Source organism: Lissotriton vulgaris, chromosome 2_1 (genome assembly GCF_964263255.1).
Source record: "Lissotriton vulgaris chromosome 2_1, aLisVul1.2, whole genome shotgun sequence".
NCBI classification, from domain to species: domain Eukaryota; kingdom Metazoa; phylum Chordata; class Amphibia; order Caudata; family Salamandridae; genus Lissotriton; species Lissotriton vulgaris.
The window spans coordinates 292,140,725-292,157,129 of record NC_141687.1 but is presented as its reverse complement, the minus strand read 5'-3'; the positions used below and the strand labels follow the sequence as shown (position 1 = coordinate 292,157,129).

Below are 16,405 nucleotides of genomic sequence, written 5' to 3'. Positions count from 1 at the left end.
GATAGAGTGCTGCATTACAATCCCTGGGGTTAAACTTCCTTTTATGGGTCCCTCTGTAGTAAAAAAAAAAAAAAAAAAAAAAAAAAAAAGTACAGCGGAAACCATCAGTAAAAAATACAAAAAATAAAGTTTAGTATGGAGGGGTAATTGTTTTCAAGTTTGAGCCTAGAGACTTGCAGACAGGTTCAAATAACGGACATTTTTCAACTTTGTATTGCAATTTCTACATGTTACTGCAGTTAACCTCAAATATGATTGGATGGTGTGATTCCATTCATGCATTTTGAAATAGGACTAGCCCCATTCCTAGTATTAGAGATTTAGATTTCACTTAGTTCAGACTTCATTTGATCTTTTATTTTAATTGGACTTCTCTCTTTAGGCCATGCCTACTAAGACACCAAACGAACTGGCTGTTGTAAGAGATATTTTGATTTTAACAGACAAGTTACTTACCTTTGGTAACAGCTTACCTGGTATACACATGATCCAGCTGAAGATTACTTAACTTAGAATTTTCCATTGTAGGATCTGTAAGACTTTTGCTCGAGCAATACCCTTACGCTGCATTAGGCGACGTCACTCAGCTCCACGAGATTTCAGCGGCGGCAGACATGCCAGAAGTGACGTCTACGTCATCTATATAGGCGCCATCTCGGTGAGCTGACGTCAGTTACTTTTCACGACTTTCCTCTCCAGGAGCGCAGACCCATGAAGTGCACTGACAGTGGTGTGTTTAGAACAACTATGCCCCTTATAGGGATCAGCCCTGACCCTAAAAACCTGTCTGCAGTGCGGGGAGTGTGGGTGGGTGGGTCAGTAAAGAATCTGCGCCTAGCTTATGTCTCTTCCAAATAAGGCATTACCAAAAGGTAACTAACTTGTCCATCTGATATAGACAACTAGCTGCATATTCCTTACCTTTGAATAGATACCCAAGCAATACTACCTCCAGAGGAGCGGCTGAAGACAGGGTTAGGCCAAGAAGACAGGGTTAGGCCAAGAAGTCATGCAGGACGGAGTGGCCAAAAAGGCCCTCCCTTCGGACTGGACTGTCCAGGCAATAGTGATTGGTAAATGTGTGCAGGGATGCCCACGTGGCAGCCTGGCAAATGTCAAGGACTGGGACACCACATTGCACTGCTATGCTAGCAGTCTTAGCTCTGGCGGAATAAGCCCTTAAGCAGGCTGTTTTTTAGCCAGAGCATAGCACATTTTTTGCAAAATAGTTCTTGCACCACATGACCTTTCTGTGATCCAACATACCCCACGAAGAGTTGGTCATCTACCAAGAACTCTAGTGCGATCTAGGTAGAACGAGAAAACTCTTTTTGGAGTCACTCCCCCTCTTTAGAGGGGTGTGGAGGAGCACAGAAAGTGGGCAAGGTCATGGATTTCCCCACGTGGAATGGTGTTACCACTTTCGGTAAGGAAGAGGGTATAGTGCTAAGCAACAACTTATCAGGGAAGATGGTCAGGAGGCTTGGATGACAGTGTCTGCAATTCGCTCACCCTCCTGGCATACGTGATTACCACTAAAAAAGCTGTTTTGATGGTAAGCAGCCAGAGGGGGCTTTTATGCAGAGGGTTGAGTGGCGCACACATCAGGAAGGTGACAATCAAATTAAGGTCCTACTGAGGCATGAGGAATGGGGCAGGTCACAACATATATGCAAGCCCCTTAAGAAATCTATTTACAATTGGGGATTTAAATGAAGAGGGTTGGTCTGGCAGCCTCAAGAAGGCAGACTAGGCCGAAAGGTACCCTTTTAAAGTGCCCAGAGCACAGCCCTGCTGGGCAAGGGTCAAAATAAAGAGAAGGACTTTGAGGGAATCGAAAGAGGATCAATAGACCTTTCTGTACAATATATATATTATTTTAATCCACCGGCAGGCGTACATGGTCTTGGTAGAGGAACGACTGGCTGTCAAAATAACACTACATACTTCGGGAGGAAGGATGAATGCGCTCAATCTCCACGCAAGAAGGCGTAGAGATGACAGGTACAAGTGGAGGACCCTACCTTGCTTCTGTGACAGGCAATCCTCCCGAAGGGAAAGTCTGATCAGAGGATTGATGCACAGGTGTTCATGTGGAGAAGGCTCTTGCCATATTTTACCTCCGACTAGAGACACCATTTGTGATCGGCTTGGCATTGTCAACTGAGTTTGTCTGCCCTGTCATTCAGGGAACCTGCCAGGTGTTCGGTTGTCTAGAAATACAGGGCCTCTTGACAAAAGGCCCACGATCTCACCACTCCTTGTTTGTTGCAGTACCACTTGGCAGCTGTGTTGTCCGTGACCACCTGAACCAGCTTTCTCTCAATGGAAGGAAAAAAAGCTTTCAATGCCAAGCAAATCACCTCTCCCAGATGGCTGCCCCTTCCCAGGAGTGATGCATCTGTCACTACTGTGTAATCTGGTTGGGGAAGGAATAGGGGTCTACCTCTGTCCAAATCACAGATGGTCAGTCACCACTGCAGGTTCTGTGCAGTTCCCTCCGAGGTCTGAGAGATTCCCCTGATGCTGCACCCACTGGAACTTCAGGTCCCACTGCAGAGCATGCATAGAACTTCTGGCATGAGTCACTAGCAGGATGCAGAAGGCCATGAGGCCCAGCAACCACAGTGTCAGTCTCACCAACATCCAGGATAGAGGCTGAAACATCAGAATCATAGGTTGAATACCCTGGATTTGCTGCTCGGGAGGATAAGCTCAAAACTACATTGTGTCCAGAACAGTATCAATGAAAGGGAGTGTCTGAGAGGGAGTCAGGTGGCACTTCGACACATCAATAGTGAACCCCAGCGGAAGTATGAGGTTCACTGTATTCTAGAAGTAGTAGAGAACAATCTTAGGCAAGCTCGACTTCAACAGACAGTTGTTGAGATAGAGGAAGACTGGCATCTCTGACCTAAGCAGAAGAACTATGACCACCTCCATCATCTTGGTGAACACCCGAGGGACGCTGGTAAGTTCAAAGAGGAGCCCGGTCTACTTAAAGTGCTTGTCGCCTACCATGAACCGCAGGTCACGGCAATGAGCAAGCAGGATAAGAATGTCAAAATAGGCGTCCTGTACAACTCTAACATTCAGTCTCCAAGGTCCAGGGAAGACTAGACCTGACACACAGTGAGCATTTTGAACTTTTCCTTTTTGAGGACGTAGTGGAGGGCTCGCAGATCTAGTACAGGACAAAGGCCCTTTTCCTTTTTCAGGACCTGAAAGCAGCTGGAATAGCAACCACAGCCTACCACTGGCACTAGAACCCTCTTTATGGCTCCCATTGGCCAAAAGAGCCCTGACTTCCTGCTGAATCAAGTTCAGGTGGTCCACTGTCAGCTGGTCGTAAGTTGGAGGCATGAAGGGAAGAGTAGGCTTGAAGCGGAGTAAGTGAAGAACCCACCTTAGCGATTTGATGTTTTGCCAGTGGTGGAGGTAATGGCTGATCCTGCCACCAACTGGATGCCCATGATCTTGAACAGCCGGACTAGGAATGTTTGGAGACTGCAGGAGGAGGAGTGGGTTCCACAAAACGAGGCCTAAAGCGTCGAGACTTCTCTGGCGTGTCGGCTGCTTTGACTTAGGACACCCTGAGCAGTGTCCAGACCGAGAACGAGACCTCAGGGGCGAACGGCGTGTTGCCGAGCGCCGGGTTTCAAGCAGCTTTTGGGACCGCTCCCTCCAACTTTTCAGAGTCATAGCCCAGCAGTCAGAACACGAATTGAAGTCAGTCTCATGCTCCAGACGCCAGAGACAAATCAAGTGTGGATCCCTCACAGACATGGCATGATGTCTGGCACCGCTCAATTTGAATCCAGAAGTCTCCTTAAACATGTTTGGAAAAAACCTACACATCAAAAAGTGATAAAGGATAGCTGTCTTCACTATCTATGCCAGCTGGAAAGAAAAAAACTATGTCAGTGCACCGCCACGTGGAGCCAATCGACGCCACCTACTAGAGGACAAGGCTAATGCTCGAGCCCTGCGCTCAAATGGCTGCAGGGCAGCCAACCCTTCTAGGCTCTGTGCTCGACATGCTGCAGTGCAGCCATCCCTCACCAGACCATGTGCCTAACCTGCTGCAGGCAGACAAACCATAGAGTGGCAGGGACGAGCGATTGTCACGGCTAGGCACGAACTCGGAGACCTCTGTGCCCCCTGAAGGGGATTAGTCTATTAAAACCCCCCTCGTCTTCCCAGCCACCGGGATGGGGACACACAGCAGAGCAGGACTATATACCTGGCGAAGAGGAAGACGACGGCCCCTTTAACTGGGCCGGCCTGGGAGAGTGGGCGGAGTCCGACCACCTTCAAGACCCGAGGACGAGATTGCACAGGTGTATTTTATCACCGGAGGCGTTGGAGGTATCGGAGAGCGGAGGACGGAGGCGAGTGTGGAGTTTGAGAGCGAGGCGGAGGACGGAGGAGTTGAGGAACGATTGGAGACCGGAGCAACATCAGCGGAGACTCGGAGGGAGAGTGGAGACCCGTCGGCGGCGTAGGAGCCAGGAGGCCATCGGCACCACGAGCCGCCCAGCCGCACGCCTGGAGGTGTGTGGCTACGCCAGGTATGCAGCCGTATAGCGGTTTGGGTCGGAAAGAAGGGAGGATCCGTAACCTGACCTGGGTTCCTTCTCAAGTGTTCCCCCCACACCCCCCATCACGTACAGCATCCCCCACAACGCTGTGTTCACTCACCGGGGGTGTTAACTCACTCCTTTTCCCCTGCACGGTTACGAGCACAGCAAGTTCAGAACTGACACTTGGTTCTCTTTCCTTTTGAGCACGACGTCGAATAAAGAGCGAGATCTTACAGCCCGCATCTCCCGTCACCACGGAGACTGCTGTGGACAGTGCAAGGAGCGGACTGGATTCGGAGAAGGAAGAAGAGGAAACCCGTAGAAGAGGAAGGAGGGAGAGAAGCCGGTCGCCACTACGGGTCCTCTCCAGGAGAACATGTACTGATCTATCTTTGGCTCAAATAAATCCCACCTTAACTAAGTCACGTCTCTTGTCCTTTTCTGCCACCCGCGTTACACATAGCCAACCTATTTTCTTTTAATTATCCATTGTAGTACCACAGTACTACAAGGGGGTTCCATTGTACTGATAAAAAAAAAAACATTCAAAACGTCTTTTCAACTTAAAAATCGGGGGGGTGGGTCTCCTTGGCTCCCCACCTCTCCCACACCAACTTTTCCCTGAAGGTTAGCCCCTTCATACCCCACTTGAGCAAGTCTTTAAATACTAATTTCTCAAAAATGGCTTAACTGATTTACACCAAACCATGAAAAGTATGCTTTCTAAGAAAAGTTCTCATTTTGTGCCAAATTTGGTGTTTTTTACTGTATCAGATAGTAAGGTTTCTTATGGAAATTAAAATGGGAAATTGCACTATTAGGACACGCCCTCCCCTTATTTATTGATATACATAATGTGAACGTATGAAAACAAGGTGGGTTTACATTTAAAAAATAAATATTAAATGTAAACATTTAAAAAGATGAAAACAAGTAATCAAAACAGTTTAAAAATATTGAAAATCCAACAAAGGCACAGGAACATATTAGGCCGAAATTTTGGTAATCAGAAAAATAAAACATCCGACATTAGGCATCTGAAATTGTGAAGGGAGAATGCAATATAAGTCACAAAAATCAAACTTAACTTGAGAAAAAAAACGTTAACATAAATCCTTAGATAAATAATCGCGATTGAAGTAAAATCAAAAAACCCAGTGTTAATGTAGGAAATATACAAAAGGCTGCTGACCCTGCACTTTGGGATTCTGAAGCAGAAAAAACATTTGTCTATATACGGGCAGGAATAAAAATAGAAATTACTCTTTGAAATGTATTTAACTCGTGCATGCTGTGAAGATTTTCGTTATTTATGACCATTAATGAAGATTGGGTGCCCATTTCCACGGAGGTTCCTCTTTCTGTGATGTCTGAGTCGAAATAAAACACAGTCCTAACCTAGAAAGAATGTAACTATCGTTTTTTTTCATTCTTAAGTTTAGAAAGTGTTACAATGACTAAGCCAAGATATTTCCTGCAGCGGATATAGGTCTACCCCCCATGCGGGAGTTCATCGATAATTTCTGCACATTTCCGACCTGGGCTACGACCGATATGGACGATAGTGCAAAAGAATAGTACTTACCTGCAAAAGGTTTCCCATGCATTTGTCCATATGCTCCCTTAGTAGAAATGTGATGTTCACAAATGAGGGAACTCCCATGCTCGTCCAATCACCCCAAATAAAGGCTCCTCTGCCTTCTGTTTTTGAAGTGTATTCTTTACCACTTACACAACATAAAGCTAGGGGCTGGGATGTCCCAATGGAGATCCGACCGGTCTTGCTAGGATTGCTCCCACCCTCTGTGATAAAGAAGTCAAGTAGGAGAGGTGTTCTTCTCCGCGCGTTGCCGTAGCATGGCTTGGTCCTACGCCCCCCACCTATATGATACGGCAGAGGGAGGTCTGTGAGTGGGCGTACAGGGATGATAAACGTGTCTGTATTGGGGGTCTGCCGGAGCTGTCCGCACCTGGGTGTGCGGCTGCGGGGCCTCTCGCCCTTCAATCGTGAGTGCGGGCAGAAAGCAGGTGTAGGAGATGGCTATCAAATAGGAGGGTCACAAGGGACTAATCGCCATTTTCTTTGTTGTGCTGGCCGAACACAAAAGCAGGTGGAGGGTGGGGTGTACTAAATTGTTATATATCGTTTTCGGAATTACACAGACGGCGAATAGTGGGTTTTCTTTTGTACTGCTAGAATTTGGATGAGGTCAAGTTTATGATCTTCTGGGATAGTTCTGTGTGCTTTAGACCTTATAAATGAGAAACTTGTCTGGTTTTTGCATTTTCTCTTATCTGGATACAATTGGAGTTCCTGAATACGCAGTATGATTTGAGTTGTTTATATAGGCGCTGCCGGGGATGGCGGGGCGTCGGATTCTTATAGGTGGACTCCTTATGGTATGATCTGTGAATGTGATATCCCTATATGCCATTAATGTTTATTCAAAAGAAATATATATATATATATATATATATATATATATATATATATATATATATATATATATATATATATATATATATATATATATATATAGCTAATTTAGATATTTTACCTATGAAGTTACCATCACATTATGGTTACCAAAACCATTCTTTCCGGTCTGCAGTTGCTAATAAAAAGCAGGCTGGTGTAGGTAGGTGTCTGATTCAAACAATGAACAAAGACCATATTTATTTCTGGGTGCATGTCAGTTATAACTGTATAAGAAATGAAGATCCAGGAGTATTCCACTTTACCAATTTCAGACAAGAGATTATGCAGAAAAATCACCTGCGACAGGTACCGTGCCATTTAAAGCTAAATGATGAATCCTCAGACTTTCAAATATTCAAATTACCGGTCTTATTTGCTGAGTAGATGTTTCTTTTAAGAACAACTGATCGCACAGTAAAAGCTATTCATGTATTCCAAAACCTCCGGTGAAAGAAGCAACACATTTTTGATTTGTACAAAACAAACGTAATAACAGAAGAACAATATTCAACAGGGTCCGTGACTTGTTTTTATTTAAAAAAAAATTAATGGGTTATTCACCTGATGCTCTACTTCCTGCAGCAGTGATTCCAGAAGCTCAGTCTCTTGAGTAAGTGACTTTTTTTGATCTGTTAACAGAAAAAAATGCATCTATTGAAACAGACGCCATTACAGTAAAAAAAAAGCCTGCAAATCCGAAAACTGGCTTTTTCCATATGTATATCGCGGAAATACTGGAGAGTTTAGACACAGAGCTCCAGAGCTGAAGGAGTAGAACTGGAAACACTTTTTGAAAACAGTCAATACCTTTAAAAAGTTCTCCTGCAGACATTTTTTGCACAGGGCTTTGAGTATTCATTAAGCTTAGTAACTCAAAAATACAGAATGATGTGGTTTGTGGCTGTTGTATGAAAAATTGCTCTACAAAGATCATTAAAAAAAGAAGCACAACACTCTTTCGTTCATGAGATAGCCTAAGTCACATATAAACACTGTCACCAGCGGTCATTCATTTCATAAGGCTTTGTTCGGAACAAATAACATGTCCATAAAAGCACACAGACAATAATTAAAATTCAATTATCAATTACAATACAATCCCATTTACAATTAGACAGCCAATGTTAAAAAAGAAACATAATATACAGGCGAGGACAGAATAAATATTTAAAAATTCATACTTTTCCTGACATGGATTGCTTTAAGCAGGAAAGTAGCTGTAAAAAAACAAACATCAGGATGGTGCAAGTTAAAAAGCAATTTCATAGAAACATGAACTGTCCTGACACCAAACTTGACGAAAATAGGTTTTAAAAAAGTTTCACGGAAATTCCCATACAATTGACACAGCATAAGAAAGTGCATAGTGCTTTGTGCAGAGATATTATCACACGGGCAAGGGCCAGCAGGGTGCTTATTCAGGGAGGGGAAAGCAACCAGGATATGCACAATCCCCATCCTTAACCTTGTTAAAACAAATTGATGGGAAACTCTGGTCACTTGGGTCATACTGCTGTAAAACACACAGGTGGATAACTTGTATTCGTTACAGATCCGCCTCTCTGATTTGCAATTCAAAAAGATATTCTTCATTTCAGACTTAGATATGTTTGAAGCCCCATATCTATCAGTAATTATATTAAGGCCATAGAACTCCTGAAAGCTGTTGATGGTATATTTAATCCATGGGATCTTTAAATGGTTATCAACAGTGAGACAATCGTTAATAATAGCTCTATTTAGAGATGTCTCTTCTTTCAGCCAGATAGAACGCCACAACAGTAGAGGTCTCAGGAGAATCAAGTCGTTTAAATATTGGATTCAGAGTTCTGGGCTAAATCATTTAGAGGCAGATTTTGCAAGGCACAAAAGTCTTTTTAAGAAGGTGTTCTACTCCACCTGGAGGCTCCCAGCCGGGGCCAGACCCCAAACCCCTGCCCCATAGAGGGCAACGGAGAGACATCCAGACTGAAAAATCTTAAGCATGTCTATTATCAGTTTGTCCCCTAATTTGATGGCAAAAGTAAACACCCTGTTGGCGCTACTCATCATCTTAGTCCTAACGTTCTTATGCTCACTGGCCCAGCTACAATTCTTAGAAAATGTAATGCCGAGGTAACAGAAATTGTCAACTTTTTGGACCCTTTGACCTTCTATATAATAAGATTGGGGCTTACTCAGCCCTGGCCCACACTCCATAACATAGGTTTTAGTTTTATTAATCACAAGTTTTCTACTCTTGATGAACTGGGAAAACCCGTCCATTAAGCGTTGAAGGCCTATCGGGGTCCTGGACAGCAGCACGGCATCGTCCGCATAGAGTAATACTGGGACATTAAAATCATTAACTCTAGGGGCATCTGCCACTACTGTCTGTAGAACCGTGTCCACTTCATTAATAAAAAGCAAGGGGGCTAAAACACACCCCTACCTTATACCCCTCCCGATCTTAAATTTGGTGGTACACTCCCCATTAGAGCCATATCGAACGCTAGTACGTAATTTAACATAGAGTCGGGCCAGAAGAACAAGTTACTTACCTTCGGTAACGCTTTTTCTGGTAGATACAGTATCTGCCTGTGGATTCCTCACCTTGTGAATATCCCCCTTGCGCCAGCAACGTTCGGAAAATTCTTCGTAGCACGCTGGCGTGGACGATGTCATAGGAGCACGGCATCGCACGCGACTCCGTCTGACGTCACCGACTCCTCATAAGGCCCACGTCGGCGTGATGACGTCAGTTCCGCCCTTTTTTCCGTGCCTTCGAGGCACCCGGACGGACCAACAAGTACATATATATATATATACAATGTACACAGTACATGCAACCAAAAACAATTAAAGTGCAAAACTAAACAATTTCAGATATACAAAATCATAAATACATTTGCACACAAACCCAGGTATAGCAGAGTGGACAACGGGGAGGAGGGTGGGTCAGTGAGGAATCCACAGGCAGATACTGTATCTACCAGAAAAAGCGTTACCGAAGGTAAGTAACTTGTTCTTCTGATAGATACATCTGCCGTGTGGATTCCTCACCTTGTGAATAGAGTCCCACAGCAGTCCCCACTCCCGGAGGAGGGTGACCACTCTGATATACCAGGAAATCCTGGAGAACAGAGCGCGCGAAGTGGCCGTCCCTCCTCACCTCAGCATCCAAGCAGTAGTGCTTCGCAAAAGTGTGGAGGGAAGCCCACGTCGCGGCCCTGCAAATGTCCTCAACAGGAACACCTCTAGACAATGCAGAAGTAGCAGACTTCGCTCTAGTTGAATGAGCTCTAATACCCTCAGGAGGGTCCTTACCCGCCAGAGAGTAGCAAATCTTGATGCAGAGAATAATCCATCTGGAAAGTGTGCGCTTGTGCACCGCTCTGCCCTTCTTGCAGCCAGCAAAACCCACGAAGAGCTGATCGTCAATACGATAGTCCTTAGTCCTATCAAGATAGAAACTAACCGCTCTCTTCGGGTCCAGGCGATGAAGCCTCTCCTCCTCCTTGGAAGGGTGTGGGGGAGGATAAAAGGATGGAAGGGTAATGGATTGTCCTAGGTGGAAGGGAGTAACCACCTTAGGCAGAAAAGCAGACTTGGTCCTGAGAACCATTCTTTCAGCATGGATAGACAAGAACGGGGGCTTGGAACTAAGAGCCTGAAGCTCACTTACCCTCCTTGCCGAGGTAATTGCAACCAAGAAGACCGTTTTAAAAGAAAGAAGCCTCATTGGACACTTGTGTAAGGGTTCAAACAGGGAACCCATCAGATAGGTTAACATAAGATTCAAGTCCTAATGAGGCACAATAAAGGGAGAAGGAGGGAACTTATTAGTAAGCCCCTTCAAACATCTTAATACCACAGGAGATTTAAAAAGAGAGGGCTGATCCGGCAAACAGAGAAATGCCGACAAGGTCGAAAGATAACCTTTAACAGTGGCAACAGCAAACCATTGCCGTGCCAGAGAAAGAGCAAACAACAAAATATCAGACAAATGAGCCTTTAACGGATCAACATCCCTCTCCCTACACCAAGAGACAAACTTAGACCACCTATACGAATAGATGGACTTGGTGGAGTCACGCCTGGCAGAAAGAATGACATCCACCACATCGTGAGGGAGAGAGAAAGAATTCAGATTGCCCCGTTCAATCTCCAGGCATGAAGGTGTAATGTCTGGAGGTGGGGGTGTAGAACCTGCCCCTCCATCTGAGAGAGGAGGTCTGCCCTGAAAGGGAGACGGAGCGGCGGGTGAGAGGAGAGGTGGAGAAGATCTGTGTACCACACCCTTCTTGGCCATTCCGGGGCGACCAATATGACTTGGGCCCGGTCTTGGCGAATCTTCCCTCAGATCCCGAGGAATCAAGGGTATGGGAGGAAACGCGTAAAGGAGCTGACCTCCCCAGCTCAACTGAAACGCGTCCCCCAATGCTCCTTGCATCGGATACTGGAGATTGCAGAATGACGGGCAGTGAGCATTCTCGCGAGTGGCAAACAGATCCACCCGAGGAGTTCCCCACATCTGAAAGATGTCGTGAACAACCTCCGGGTGAAGTCTCCACTCGTGATCGGCAGAGAACTGCCGACTGAGAACGTCCGCACGTACGTTTAGGACACCGGGCAGGTGATTTGCCATCAGACAAATCTGGTGGTCCTGAACCCAGGACCAGAGACGCAGAGCCTCTTTGCAAAGACACCACGACCCTACTCCTCCCTGCTTGTTGATGTACCACATCGCGGTCGTGTTGTCCGTCAGGACTTGGACCGACCGACTGCGAAGTGAAGGGAGGAAGGCCTTGAGTGCCAGACGTATGGCCCGCAATTCCAGAAGGTTGATGTGAAGCAACCTTTCCTCTGGAGACCAGAGACCCTTGACCTCCAGATCCCCCAGATGAGCACCCCACCCTAGAGTGGACGCATCCGTTATCACCGTGGCAACCGATGGAGGCAGATGGAAAGGCTTTCCTTGTGACAGATTGCCTTCCACGCCCCACCAAGACAGATCCGCTGCAGTTTCTCTGGAGATCTTCACTGTCTCCCCGAGATCTCCGTTGTGCTGATACCACTGCCTGCGGAGGCACCACTGGAGTGCCCTCATGTGCCAGCGTGCATGGTTGACCAGGAGAATGCAAGAAGCCATCAGACCGAGCAGGCTAAGGACCTTCAGGACCGGAACAACCGCTCCATTATGAAATAAAGGAATCATTTCCTGAATGTCGCGAATCCTTTGTGGAGGAGGGAATGCACAACATACAGTAGTGTCCAGTACCGCACCTATGAACAGGTTACGCTTGGAGGGCACAAGGTGAGATTTGGGCACGTTTATCGAAAAACCCAACCTGAACAACAGCTGCGATGTCTCTTGCAGGTGATGAAGCACCTTCTCGGGCGACTCCGCTTTGATCAGCCAGCCGTCCAGATACGGGAATACAGGAATCCCCGACCTCCTGAGATGTGCCACCACCACTGCCATCACCTTGGAGAAAACTCGAGGCGCAGTAGTAAGACCAAACGGAAGGACCGCAAACTGGTAGTGTTGCGATCCCACCGTAAAACGGAGATACTTCCTGTGCGACTTCAGGATCGGGATGTGAAAATACGCATCCTGCAAGTCGATTGACACCATCCAGTCTTCTTCCAACAGCGCTTGAAGAACCTGCGCAAGATTGAGCATTTTGAATTTCTCCTGCTTGAGATAGAGATTCAAAATCCTGAGGTGGGGGCGTGGCTTAGCGGGCGATCATGGCGGACGTGGCTTGTTAGAGCTCCCGCCGGCCCGGCGATTATCCTTTCAATTCTCCTGGCCCCCGGACCCGAAAAGCATAACACGGCTGAGGCAACGATGGCAGACGCCTCTGGGTGGCATCCGGTGCCGGGACTGGCGCGCCGGGACATTTCCAGGCGGTGAGGCGAGCTGGAGCAGCGGGCGGCCTAGTGCCGGACAGACAAGCCGGGCCTCGATTTTGGCGCAATCGGACCGGCGAGCACGCCCTGAGGTCCGCGACGCCGATTTCTTGCCACGATCCGGCACTGCCTGTGGCGAGCGGGCCACCACGGACTCCCCTACCATTCCTCGTCGAGCAGGCGAGGAGGGTCGGAGCCTAGGAGCGCATCGAAGGGACTGCGGCCTACCTGGCCTTGGAGGAGCCGGGGCCTCGAGTTTGGCGGCCCCCGCTCGGAGCCACCTGCACAGATCCTTGGCCCTGGGGTGCAGGCGCCTGGGAGCACAAGGAGCCGAGGGGCCAGGGGTGCGCCCGGCCTGGTCTGCTGTCTCCCCCAATCCGGGGGTCGCCGGATCTGGGGCCGGAGGTCCTGTGGACCGGACTGCAGTGGCCCGTGCCGCATAGGAGGAGCCGGGCGACCCAGCGTGGACCTGGCGCCGACCCGCGGCGAGACCCGACGAACAGTGAGTGTTGGCCCCCCTCATACATAGTGCTGTGGTGACTGCTGAGGGACGCTGTGCACAGGGGGGTCATTGGGGGCCCGGCCCAGACTGCCGGACCTGCGGAACCCCCGGGCTGCCGCTGGGACACGTGGGGTACGCAGGAGCAAGCAGGCATAAGGAAAGAGGTGCCCTGAGCGGGGCTTGCACACGCTGGGACTTGGCCTGCGAGGGTCAGTGGAGACGAATCTGGGGACCCCCCCTCTTTACCCCCTGGAGTGAACGGCGGCGGGGGGTGCGAGAAGACCATCGCCTGGGAGGGTACCCTAACCTTGGTGGCCGTTGGAGTAGGGGTTGCCCCGCCGCCGGGAGCCGCCGGCGCCTGGAAGACAATCTCGCCGGACTCAGCCCAGGCCATGACCAGAGGAGGGGGAGGACCCGCTAAGCAAGGGCCCATCGACAAATTCACGGAGCCTCATGGCGGCCCCGGAGCGCAGGGTGGCCATGGACCGGGGCCTGACAACGCGGCGTTGATGGCAGCTATCACCCAATCGAGAGATATGTTGGATGCCAAGATCGGGGCGGTTGGGGCCGGTGTGACACTCCTAAGGCAGGACCTGCGCAACGCGGTGGCACGCATAACAGAGGCAGAGTCCAGGATCTCGGTAGTGGAGGATGATGTCGGGACCCTGAAAAAGTGGAAGTGGCTGAGGGGCTATGGGTGGTCCTGCACGCCTGCGGATACCGGCCGCTCCGGTGGTGGAGATGGCTCCACCGGTGCCTTGCATAGCAGAAGACTGCGCTCTATGTTAACTGTTAAATTTACTGCCTGCCTCACAACAGGTTCAGACGATGAGACGGGTTCGGGGTGTTCCGATTTATTTATTTATTTATTTAATGGTTTTTGTAAAGCGCGTAGTAACTCAAGAGAGCATCCCAGCGCTGACCTGCTTCTCCAAGGGTTTCAGCCAACTAATGAAATTATATTTGCGGGAAAAGGAGGGTCTTTAAGATTTTTCTGAACTGGAGGTAGTTCGGTTCTGTCCTGAGTTTTCGTGGTAAATGGTTCCAGCGTTTGGCCGTGTGAACCGAAAAGCGACGGCCACCGGTCTTGGCTTTTCTGACTCCAGGGACTACAATAAGATTTTCTACATTAGACCGGAGATCTCTCTCTGCTTTGTATGGGATTAAGAGTTCTTTCAGAAGTGGGGGGCCGTTGTTGTTAAGGGTTTTATGGGCCAGACAGAGGGCCTTGAAAACGACCCTTTCTCTGACTGGGAGCCAGTGGAGAGATTTGAGGGCCGGCCTGGCGGAGGATCTTCCTGGTGTGCCCGTGAGTAGACGGGCGGCGGCGTTTTGGACTTTCTGCAGTGAGTTCAGGGTGGCTTCAGGGGCTCCCAGGTATATGGCGTTACAGTAGTCTAATCTTGCCAGGATTAGACCCTGAATGAGGAGCCTCCTTGCGGTATCGGGAAGCAGGGGAAAGATCTTCCTGCAGGCTCTGAGTGGCCCAAAACATGTCCCTGCGGTTCTTTTAGCCTGGGTTTTAAAACTCATGTCCTTCTCAATCCGATACTGGGGCTACTAGCCTCCTGCATGGGTGGGAGAGGTTAGAGGGAGGGGAGAAGCTTTAGCGTAAGGGGGAGTTTGGGATCCATTGGTATGGTAGGCTTTGGGCGCTCTGTTGTGGGCCCGAAGCCGCCCATATCGCGACAGGTACTTCAATGTTCTCTGAGGTATAGGGGGGGGGGGCAGTTGGGGGGTCTGGTTGAGGGACAGGTTGGGGCAGGAGTTGGGGTTGACGGGGTGGTTGGAAGGGCGGGTTGGGGTTGGGGCCAGGGGTTGGGGGGAGTTGACGGTTGGGGGGTAGGGGTGGGTGGCACAGTGTCTGCATTACTTAGGCTACTTTCTTGTGTATGTGTGCGGCTCCAGGAGCCCAGGTCCTTACATCTTCTCCCCACTGACTATGGTTGATCCCCAACGAGCTGGCCTACCAAGGGCAAAGTTACGAGTGGTGAGCTGGAATGTCCGGGGGATGTTGGATAAAATTAAGCGAGGGGCAGTGCTGCAGCTGGGGAAGAGGGAAGGGGCGGATGTTCTCCTCCTCCAAGAGACGCACCTTCAGGGCACCAAGACCCTCAGTTTACAAAGATATGGCTATCAACAAGTGTTCCACTCTGGGTTTGCAAGAGGGTCCCGGGGGGTGGCGGTCTTGATACACCGTAGGCTCTCTTATGTACGCGAGACGCACTGGGTCGATGCTCATGGTAGATACGTGTTTGTTAAAGGAATGGTTGGAAATGAGCCAATGGTCTTTGGTAGTGTGTATGCTCCGCCTCTGTTGCAAGAAGCCCTTATCGAGAAGTTGTTCGAAGTGTGGGTCAATATCCCGGATGTACTGGCGATTGTGGGGGGGGACTGGAATGATGTGATGGATGTACGGATGGACCGCTACAGGCCCGGCAGGGAACCCCAGACCGCGGCGCCGACGAGGCTTCATGGCCTGGCGCAGGGCATGGGTTGGATCGATACATGGCGCTACCAGCATGCCATGAGCCGAGAATATTCTTATGTTTCGGTGGTGCACAAGTCCTTCTCTAGGTTGGACTACCTATTCATACCGTCTTCCTGGCTGGCGAGGGTCGCTACCACGGCCGTACTTCCCCGTGGCATCTCGGACCACTCCCCCGTGTCCCTTGAGCTGCTGCTGGACAAGAGGCGACAGCCCTTTCGATGGCGCCAGTCCGCATGGCACCTACAGCAGGATAGCTATCGTACGCGTTTACGCGAGTCTATTTCCAATTATTGGACCGAGAACGACGGGCCAGAGGTCGACGCTGTCACCCAATGGGAGGCGATGAAGCCGGTGCTCAGGGGGGTGGACATTGCCTGGTGTGCGGAGGCCCGCAGGGCCCATCTGCGCGAGGTGGATGAGGCGGCGGGGCGGGTTCGAGATCTGGAGAGGGACTG

At 49.1% G+C, this 16,405-nt stretch overlaps 1 protein-coding gene across 6 annotated transcripts in view; it reads right to left on the bottom strand.

The window, feature by feature from the left end:
• The window catches only part of TRIM37 (tripartite motif containing 37), a 1,151,903-nt gene that overhangs the window by 751,918 nt on the left and 383,580 nt on the right, over positions 1–16,405 (bottom strand). For all 6 annotated transcript variants that reach the window (XM_086954978.1, XM_086954980.1, XM_086954981.1 and 3 more), the window contains exon 8: positions 7,624–7,691. In XM_086954978.1, the coding sequence (XP_086811104.1) occupies positions 7,624–7,691 (68 nt within the window). The remainder of the gene's footprint in view (positions 1–7,623; positions 7,692–16,405) is intronic.